Source organism: Patagioenas fasciata, chromosome 7, assembly GCF_037038585.1.
Source record: "Patagioenas fasciata isolate bPatFas1 chromosome 7, bPatFas1.hap1, whole genome shotgun sequence".
NCBI classification, from domain to species: Eukaryota; Metazoa; Chordata; class Aves; order Columbiformes; family Columbidae; genus Patagioenas; species Patagioenas fasciata.
In genome coordinates, this window is record NC_092526.1 from 48048972 (window position 1) to 48060125 (window position 11154).

Sequence of the window (11154 nt, forward strand, 5' to 3'; positions counted from 1 at the left end):
CAGTGAACCCCCTCATCTACACCATGAGGAACCAGGAGCTGAAAGTGGCACTGAAGAAAGTGATTCAATCATTTTTCTGTTAGAACAATTAGTTACCCAAGTCTCTTCAGAAGTTATTTCCAATTCATCTCAGGATCCTGCTTTGGGCTGTGCATTTTATCTGCGATAACCATGTTTGTCAAAGAATTTCTTCATCCACAAAACTTCTCCAGAGGCATGAAGCCAGCCTCTTGGAACCAGAGACCTGTTTACCTGTTTCTGGGACCACGACTTCCTGTGTTGGATCTCTGTAACACAGGATGTTTCGAAAAGATGGATCCATTTTGAAATCACTGTATCTCTGAAATTTGCTCCATCTTTTCGAAACACCCCGTAAAAGGGGATTTCCTCACTTTCTGTATTTGGAGCTTGGGCTCCTCTTCCAAAGCTGTGGTCAGCCTGAATAAATTTCCCCCCCACCAAGGCCATGCTGCTGTACTTGGGTTTTTCATGCGCTCAGGGGAGGACATGGGGCAAGATGTTACGTCACGGTGCTGCTTTGAGTGTCCATCTGTGGGTGCCCAGTGTTCCTGGAGATGGTGAAGGACCTTCAGTGATCTGCCTTGAACTATCTCACTGTGGTTTTCAGGCACCACAGCCTGCTCCTAGTGCTCTGTGCTTCAACGGGGGAATAAATGACCCACAGAAACCTATTTCTGCATTCCCCAGCTCAGGGCAGGCTGCTCTGTCACTGCGGTAGCAGGAGCAGCATGAAGAGCTCCTGGGCAGGAGTCTTGTGCTGGTGAGAGGGGCTGGCACAAGAGGGCTGCCAGCAACGGGTGTGAAGGATCTCTTGAAAACAAGAGCAGAGGACACAGGGGGACGGTCCTGTGTTCCTGCCATGGCTGATCCCAGCCCTTGGGCTGATAGGGAGGTTGATGCTCCTCTCTGTCTCAATCCATCTATCTATCTGATTGCCCTACCATGCATACATGCATGCATGCATCCATCCATCCACCCATTCATCCATCCATACTGGTACTCCATATGGGTGAGCTGCCCCATGATGTTTCTCATCCCAGTGAGATCATATAATCATTTAAGTTGGAAGAAACCCTCAAGATCATCGTGTCCAGCCATTAACCTAACTCTGGCTATAAACCATGTCCCTAAGAACCTCATCTATATGTCTTTTAAACACCTTCAGGGATGGTGACTCAACCACTTCCTTGGGTAGCCTGTTCCACTGCCTGACAACCTCTTCTGTGAAGAAATTTTTCCTATTATGCAAACTGAACCTTCCTGGGTGCAACTTGTGGCCCCTTTCTTCTTGTCCTTTCACTTGCTATTTGAGAGAAGAGACCAACACCCTCCATGCTACAACCTCCTTTCAGGCACTTGTAGACAGTGATAAGGTCTCCCTTCAACCTCCTGTTCTCCAGGCTACAGAGTCCCAGTTCCCTCAACTGCTCCCCATCTGACTTGTTCTCCAGACCCCTCACCAACTTCACTGCCCTTCTCTGAACTCACTCCAGCACCTCAAGGTCTGTCTTGTAGTGAGGGGCCCAAAACTACACACAGGATTTGAGGTGCAGCCTCACCAGTTCCGAGAACAGGGGGATGATCACTTGCCTGGTCCTGCTGGCCACACTATTCCTGTTGCACACCAGGATGCTGCTGGCCTTCTTGGCCACCTGGGCACATGCTGGCTCATGTTCAGATAGGTGCTGATCAACACCCCGAGGTCCTTTTCCATTGTCAGATTCCAGTCGCTCTTCCTTAAGCCTGTAGTGTTGAATGGGGTTGTTGTGACCCAACTGCAGAACCCGGAACTCGGCATGAAACTGAACAAGTCCAAGTGCTGGGTTGTTCACCTGGGACAGAGTAACACTGAGTGCAAGTGTAGATTAGGAGAGAGCAGCTGGAGAGCAGCCCTGCAGAAAGGGATCTGGAGTGATGGTTGGCCACACGGTCAACAGGAGGCAACACTGTTCCCCAGCAGCCAAGACAGTAACCCCCATCCTGGGGTGCATCAAACACAGCGTGGCCATGTGGTCAAAAGACGTGACTATGCTGCTGTATTCAACATTGGTATGGCCTCACCTTGAGGGCTGTGTGCAGTTCTGGGCCCCATATACTATTACAACAAGGATGTGAAGGCCCTTGGATGTGTCCAGAGCAGAGCAACAAAATTGGTGAAAGGTCTGGAAGGATTGTCCTCTGAGGAGCAGTTGAGGACTCTGGGCTTCTCTTGTTTGGGGAAAAGGAGGCTCATTGCTCTCTACAGCTTCCTGAGGAGGGGACATGGACAGGGAGGTGCTGAGATCTTCTCCCTGGTGTCCAGCGATAGGACACGTGGGAATGGTTCAAAGCTTGGTCAGGGAAGGTTTAGACTAGATATTAGGAACCATCTCTTTATCAAGGTTGGTCAAAAACCAGAACAGGCTTCCTAGAGAGGTGGTCAATACCCCAAGCCTGTCAGTGTTTAAGAGACACTTGGACAATGCCCTTGGTACATGATTTATCTTTTGGTCAGCCCTGAATGGGTCAGGTATTTGGAACTAGATGATCATTGTAGGCCTCTTCCCACTGAACTAGTCTAGTCTAGTCTAGTCTAGTCTGTTTTACACATATACCTGTAACAGGGTGGATCCTGGGCCCAAACAGTCTGCTCAGCAGCCTCCTCAGGATATCGGCCTTGCCAGTTGCAGACACCAGGACACATGAGCCCCCAGGGCTGCAGCCCCATTCCAGATACTGGTACAGACCCCCCCAGTCACACACATGTGCACACACACTCTTATGTCTGGTCACTCTGGTCTCTCAGTTGCTGGCACCAATGACATACAGGCTGTCTGACCCCCTGCTCCTGTTCTGCTCGCTACACTCACACATTCACGCAGAGGAGAGATTTGCTCACATAGCATAGATTTAGAAATTAAGTTTAATGAGAAGACAGGACAGACTGCACTGGTTGGGGTCCTTCCCCAGACTTCCCATGATAAGTCCTGTGTAATCCAGAAACGTTCTTCCCCTGCACCCGAATGTGTCCTGCACCCCTAGGCAAAATCCTGTTAGTCTAAATGGTGATCCAGAGAGCTGCTCTCAGTCATTCCTCTCAATGGGCTTCAAACCTGGACAATGAGGCTGATGGCACTCCCAGGGCAGCCTTGGAACAAGATGTTAATTCCTCAGAGCCTGTAATTTGGGTTCCCACTTGCCAATGAGCCTCTGTGCTATTCTTGGTTTTGGAGGTGGGCTTGTGATGAGCTGGTGGCTCCTGTGATGGTGCTGGGAGCAGTCGGGGCAGGGTATTAACTGACTTACTTCTCCTGCCTTTGTTAGTGCCTTCTTTGTGTGTGCAGAGGAGCTTCTTATCACTTAACAACATCCAACGAGAACATAAATCTCCTGAGTCATCTGTGTCTGGAGCTTGTGTACATATGCATTGGTATTATCTAGCATATGATAGCAGATCACTGGAATTGCTGTCCAGAAATGCCTCATGATTAGGGGAAAATCTGTGTTGTTGTACAGGCAATGGCTTCATTCAGGGCCAGTATCACAGTCTTGTTTCTGAGACCATAGATGAATGGATTTAAGAATGGGTACAGAACAGTGTTCAGCAACGCTACAATGCTGTTAGTCTCCAAGGAAACATATTCTGAAGGACATGCATAGAGAACAACACAGCTCCCATATACAACGGCCAAAGTGGTGAGATGGGAAGAACACGTGGTAAAAGGTTTTTTCCTCCCAGAGGCTGCTGGAAGATGTAGAATGCAGAAAAGGATGCACATGTAAAATGCCAGAGTTAAACATAAGGAACCCAGAATGACAAATGATAAGAAAACAGAGTCTATTTTCCAGAGCAAGCTGGTGTCAGAGCAGCACAGTTTGAATAAGGTGGAGTTGTCACAGAAAAAGTGATGGAAAAATAGAAATAGGATTGGGCAAAGCAGCTGCTTAGTGAGATTGTTCTCTTACCAGAACCCAGGATCACAACCAATTTTATGCTTGTGGAGGATGTAAAGCAGATTTCTAGGAAGGCCAGATTGGCAATGAAAAAGTACATGGGGGTTTGTAGGCGGTGATCTGCATATACGAGGAAAGTTATGGTAGTGTTCCCCATCACTGTTGTCAGGTATATGAGCAGAAAGAACAGAGAGAGTAAGAGCTGTAGTCTTTGATCAAGCCCTGAGAAACCCTCTAGGACAAACTCAGTAACTGCAGTTCCATTTTCTGGTCCCATGTTGAATTTCAGTTCATCATGCTGAGACAGGAACACGGCAAAAAACAAGTGTGATAATTCCACAGTCTGCGTGAAACGCTCTACAAAACCTTCTCTGCTTCTTTCCTTCCTTGCAGTCTTCCTATAGTACACAAATAAAGTATTTCAAGCATTTCTCACACCCTGATTTTTCTCTATCCAGTTTAAACTGGAGATCTCAGACAATTTGTCGTCTTCTTTCAACCTTTTTCGAACACTCGTAAAGAATTCTTCCTTCAACACAGGGGATTTTAAAGTCTGGTAGCTATTTTATGCCATTCCTGCCAAATTCCAAATTCATGCAGACTGGTTCCAAACATCTATCACACCTCTGTGGCTAAGTCATCCCTTTTATTGCACAAATGTGTCCATTGGGGCACTCCTGGGTCCCTATTTGGGTCCACTGGGGCACTCCTGGGTCCCTCCCAAACTCCTGGGTCCCTCCCAAACTCCTGGGTCCCTTTTTGGGTCCCTTGGGGACCCAAATTGATTTGACCCCAAATCAAATCAAATCAAATCAAATCAAATCAAATCAAATCAAATCAAATCAAGTCAAATCACATCAAATCAAATCAAATCAAATCAAATCAAATCAAATCAAGTCAAATCAAATCAAATCAAATCAAATCAAATCAAATCGAATCAAGTCGAATCAAATCAAATCAAATCAAATCAAATCAAATCACATCACATCAAATCAAATCAAATCAAATCAAATCAAGTCGAATCAAATCAAATCAAATCAAATCAAATCAAATCACATCACATCAAATCAAATCAAATCAAATCAAATCAAGTCAAATCAAATCAAATCAAATCAAGTCAAATCAAATCAAATCAAATCAAATCAAATCAAATCAAATCAAGTCAAATCAAATCAAATCAAATCAAATCAAATCAAATCAAATCAAATCGAATCAAGTCAAATCAAATGAAATCAAATCAAATCAGATCACATCAAATCGAATCAAATCAAATCAAATCAAATCAAATCAAATCAAATCAAATCACATCAAATCAAACCAAATCAAATCAAATCACATCAAATCAAATCAAATCATATCAAATGTATATCGAAAGCTTTTCTCTCTACTCTTCAGTACTTGCCTTTTTGGATTAGGAGTCCCTGAGTATCTATTGATTTCAGAATAAGCAGTATCAAGCACCTCTTCCATAACCCCCTGCTTTCTTCCACAGCTTCGTGCTCTCTCTTTCTTGAGGAAAGGGGATAGGAGGGCAGAATAGAGAACAAGTATAACTCTTCTTCTTTAGTACTCTAAATAATGACTGAAATCGGTTATGGTTCCACACAGTCTCATCTGCCATCCATCTGCATTGAAACGCAGTTGCTTCCAAACAGTTGCTCATTGCTGTTACTATTAAACGTCCTGACCTAAATGCAGACCAGGAGAAAAGTGACTGGAAGAGATTTGTAACTTTTCTTTTGCGTGCCAGCTATAGGTTGGGAGGACCCAGCCTTGAGAGTTTTCTCCTGTCTCCATTGATTATACAGGGAGCTTCGGGAAAACAAACTCTCACAGGCACCTGTTGTGGGGTAGGTGGAACTCAGTAGTCAAGTCTCGACTCTTTGATTTATTAAGTTATATTTCTTAAATCAAACCACACATCTAGGAGAAAGAAGCACAAAAAAAGCCCACATATGCAATAAAATCTGGTGTTTTTCCCTTCATCTTTACATTTGTTTTCAGACGTAGAAAGGAATAGAGCAGACAGCTCCAAAACCAGGATGATTCAAAATGCAAGGGGATAAGGGGGAGAGGAGGAGATGGGGGGTTTGAGGTGATGAAACAAAGTTGTGCAGGTGCGCAACCAAAGCTCTTCAGTCACCTGGGTGCTCCAAGGACTTTCCCATCCCATCGTCCACAGAGACAACAGGAGAAACCAGTCTGAGACAATGGATCAACACGAAACCAAGCGATCGAGTAAAGTCAACCTCCTTCAATATCAACCACCTCCAAAATCAGCAAAAATTAAAGGTTTGCCCAACTTGTGCGGGATTTCTTCTTGTGGGATTCCAGACAGTGCTGGAGACAGGCAAATCCTGCTGTGCCTGGGCCTATTTCCTGTTCATAAAGGTAGTTATTAACATCCTGGGTGAAGAATCAGACTGTTTCAGAGATCCCTGTAGCAGTTTCTGCTGCAAAACTGGATAAAGTTGAGCAATTACTTAAGTTGCTTGCAAATGCCAGAGAGGATGTGCAGGACAACAGGCTCGCTGAATTATAAGAACTCAGAACAGTTGTAAGGGGAGCCTCACTTGATCCAGTTGAAGACACTGACAGGGGAGTCTCTTCCAATCTGTGGTATTCCATAATTCAATTAATCTTTTCCTCAGAGAGCTCTTCAAAGGGTAGGCACGTAAAAGAGACAGAGGGAAAGAAGTAGAGATATAAAATGTGCCAATACAAATTGACAAGATCCTCTGAACAGTGCTTCTCAAACCATTGGTAGGCAATGTATTTCCTGCTCCGGTAGGGGATTGTACTAGATGATCTTTTGAGGTCCCTTCCGATCCCTAACATTCTGTGATTCTGTCATTTTAGGAAATGGCTGCATAAAAAGATTCAAATAGAGATACAGTGTTTAATTAGCTTGCTGACACTTGCCCATGGTGCTGTCAAAACTAACTAACTAACTAACTAACTAACTAACTAACTAACTAACTAACTATCTAACTAACTAACCAACTAACTAACCAACTAACCAACTAACTAACTAACTAACTAACTAACTAACTAACTAACTAACTAACTAACTAACTAACCAACCAACCAACTAACTAACTAACTAACTAACTAACTAACTAACTAACTAACTAACTAACTAACTAACTAACTAACTAACTAACCAACCAACCAACCAACCAACTAACTAACTAACTAACTAACTAACTAACTAACTAACTAACTAACTAACTAACCAACCAACCAACTAACTAACTAACTAACTAACTAACTAACTAACTAACTAACTAACCAACCAACTAACTAACTAACTAACTAACTAACTAACTACGAAAAGTTTCATGAGGCAGCTGAAGCGCCACGTGTGACTGGGAAAAGTCTCCCAGGACCTATGGGAGCTCTTCTGGAGTACGAGCTGGTAGCCATGAGCTGAAGTAGGGGACCTAAGGGGTGGTGCAGGGCTGCTGGGTGGACTGAGCAGGGACCTCAGCAGCACAGCAGCTCATTGCGTCCCTTTGGACGCTGCTGTGAGGTCACTTCTGTCACAGGAACTGAGTGACCAGCAGCGGGAAGGCAAATACTCAGAAGTCATGAAGGCCATCAGAAAGCTGCTCCCAAGGTGATGACAGATGTGGGAAGGTCAAGGTGAACTGAGTCAAGAGAGGAGAGGAAAGAACGGCTTGGCCAAGAGAGATGAAAGATCTGCAGGGTTTCAGGTAACAGTGATGCCGTTGTGACATTGACTGTGGCATTCATGTTAGGCCCTTACTTGCGTTCTAAGCAATAATCTTAAACTCTAACCTTACCCCTAAATGCCAACCCTCACCCTGACAGTAATGCACTACTTTAAACCCAATCTCAAAATTTACCTCTAACCCTTAACCTCTAAAGTGAACATCTCATGCTCAAAGCTCTCGTTCCCATGCTCAAACCCCATCACCTCCAACCCCTCTCCCTACCATACTTAAGCAGCTTGGCCCCCTGGGGCAACATAGGGTGATTCTGGAGCAGCCACGGGACATCTGAAGAAGGATGTGAGGTTACAGGTATTTGACCAGCTGTTAGGACCAAGGAGGAGATGGGCAGCATTGCTGGGACCAGGTCTGTGGTGCCTCAGGGACTTGTGGGCCGGCAAGAGGCACACAGTTGTGATGGTGGCTCTGAGGTCACTTCCACCTGAGCACCTGATCGGCCACCTTCAGGCACATGGCTGGTCTATGTGTGTGTCATTAAAGCTGTGCCTAAGGAACTGATAAGCCACCAACATGTACGTGATCGTGACCCCGGGTCCTCTTCTCTGTACCTGGGACCTTTGGTCCAGTGTGATGAGTTGGCTGGGACTCAGACTGCTGAGCTGGTTAAACTGGTGCATCTCCTGTCCTGTGCCCAAGTTTCTGTTATCTGGTTCACCCAAGGACACACAAAGAATGCACCCAAGATTTTTCATCTTTGCAAGGTGTCAGCAAACTCCTGTTTCTCGTACAATAAGTTACACAAAGCTAAGCAAGGTTAGGCAATAGAGATGTGGGTTAAGGCTTAGCTCTCTGTTAGCGCTTTAAGTGTTAGTTCTTTAAGTGTTAATTAGTGAATTGTTAATTGCCTGTATCAAGCTGGTGGAGGTGAAGTCACCCTGCCCAGGGTGGGGGAGAACGTGACTGCCAGTACCTTGGTCCCACCATGGTGTGCACATGGGGAGAGGCACAGTGGGGCACAAAATGTGCTAAGGAGCCATATTGAAGGCTCTGGATCTCAGGGGGTTGTGCAACTGCCACAGTGGGCATTGTGACGTCACTGGTGATGTCACAAAGGAGCCCGCCCAGGCACCCCTTTAAATACAGGGCAGGGAGGCGGTCACCCCACCGTGGCCTGGTCCCGGTGACAGAAGAGACACGGCCACTCTCACCACCACTATGTCCCATCCCTGGAAACTGTGAGGCCACTAAGAGCCAAAACTTCCCATCCCTGGACACCTTGGGCCACTCAGGGTAAAATTTCCTGTCCCTGGACCCATTAGGGCACCAAGAGCTAAAATGTCCCATCCCTGGACACTTTCGGCCACCAAGACCAAGTTGTCCATCTCTGGACCCAAGATGTCCCATCTCCAGCCCCCTTGGGCCAACCAGACCCTGGATGCCTCATCCCTGGACCACTTAGGCCAACAAGATGTCCCATGTTTGGACTCTCTGAGGCCATCAGGAGGCAAAATTTCCCATCCCTGGATCCCTTAAGTGACCAAGACGTCCCGTCCCTGAACACTATGTGGCCACCAAGACACAGGATGTCCCATGCCTGGACACATTAGGTGACCAAGACGTAAAATATCCTATCCCTGGGCCCCTTGGGCTACCAGGACCTATAATGTCCCATCCCTGCACCCCTAGGGAGATGGCCTATCCCTGGACCCTTTGGAGACACCAAGTCTTAAGATGTCCCATCTCCAGCCCCCTTGAGCCAGCCAGGCCAAGATCTCCCATGTCTGGTCCCCTTAGGCCACCAAAAGACCTAAAATGTCCTTTTCCTGGAACCGTTGGACCACCGAGAGCCAGGATGTCCCATCCGAGACTCAAGATGTCCTATCCCTGCGCACTCTGGGACACCCTTGGGCCACCAAGATCTTAAAATGCCCCAACCCTTGGACCACCCAGACCAAGATGTCCCATCCCTGGAAACTCTGGGACAACCAGGCAAAGATGTCCCATCCCTGGACATTTTGGGGCCACAAAGACCAAGGTTGTCCCATCTTGGGACCCAAGATGTCCCATCTGCAGACATCTTGCACCACCAAGACCTCAAATGTCCCAGCCATTGGACCCTTTGGACCACCCAGGCCAAGACGTCCCATCCCTGGACACTGTGAGGCCACCAAGACCCAGCATGTCCCATCCCTGGACACTTTGGGTAGTCAAAACCTAAAATGTCCCATCCCTGGACCCCTTGGGCCATTGAGAGCAAGAATGTCCCATCCCATACCCCGGATGACCCACCCCTGGACATTTTGGGCCAACCAGACTCAAGATGTCCCATCCCTGGACCCCTTAGAACACCAAGACCCAAGACCCAATCTCTGGACACTTTGGGGACACCAAGACCAGAGATGTCCCATCTCTGGACCCAAGATGTCCCATCTCCAGCCCCCTTGGGCCACCAAGACCTAAAATTCCCCAACCCTTGGACCACCCAGGCCAACAGGACAATTCCCTGGACACTTTGGGCCACCAAGATCCAGGATGTCACATCTCTGGGCCCCTTAGGTCATCAACACATAAAATGTCCAATCCCAGACCCCAGGTGTCCCATTCCTGGACACTTTTGGACACCAAGACCTAAAATGTGCCATCCCTGGACACTTTGATGCACCCATGTCTAGATGTCCCATCACTGGACACTGTGAGGCCACCAAGACCCAGGATGACACATCTCTGGACCCCTTTTGGCTACCAAGACCAGGATGCTTTCTGACCAGTCATCTTGGGCCACCAAGACCAAGATGTCCCATCCCTGGACCACATTGGCTACCAAGAAACACTATGATTAGTCTCTGGACCTCATGAGGACACCAAGACCCAGGATATCTCATCCCTGGGCCCAGATTGTCCCATCTCCAGCCCACCTGGGCCATCAAGAGCCAAAATTTCCCATCCCTGTATCCCCTGGGCTACTCAGGGAAAGATGTCCCATCCCTGGGCCCCTTAGGCCACCAAGACCTAAAATGTCCCATTCCTGGACACTTTGGGGCCATGAAGACCAATGTTGTCCCATCTCAAGACCCAAGATATCCCATCTGCAGCCATCTTGGGCCACCAAGACCTAAAATGTCCCATCTCTGGACACTCTGGGACACCCAGGCCTAGATGTCCAGTCCTGGGACACTGTGATGCCACTAACACCCAGGATGTCCCACCTCTGGACCCCTTTGGCTACCAAGACCAAGATTTCCCATGTCCAGGCATCTTGGGCTGCCAAGACCAATATGTCCCATCTCTGGACCACTTGAGCTACCAAGAGCCTGGATGTCCCATCTCTGGACATTGTGAGACCACCAAGACCCAGGGTATCTCATCCCTGGACTCAAACTATCACATCTCCAGCCCACTTGGGCCATCAAGATCCAAAATTTCCCATTCCTGTCTCCCCTGAGCTACTCAGGGAAAGATGTCCCATTCCTGGGCCCCTTAGGCCAACAAGACCTAACATGTCCCA

At 47.2% G+C, this 11154-nt stretch overlaps 1 protein-coding gene across 1 annotated transcript; it reads right to left on the minus strand.

Moving 5' to 3' along the window:
* Positions 1-3838: 3838 nt before the first annotated feature.
* On the minus strand, positions 3839-8162 carry LOC136116136 (olfactory receptor 6F1-like). The gene is given in 3 exon segments (XM_071810778.1): positions 3839-4273; positions 4275-4418; positions 8139-8162. Coding segments are annotated over 3 exon segments (603 nt in total).
* Between the last annotated feature and the right edge of the window lie 2992 nt (positions 8163-11154).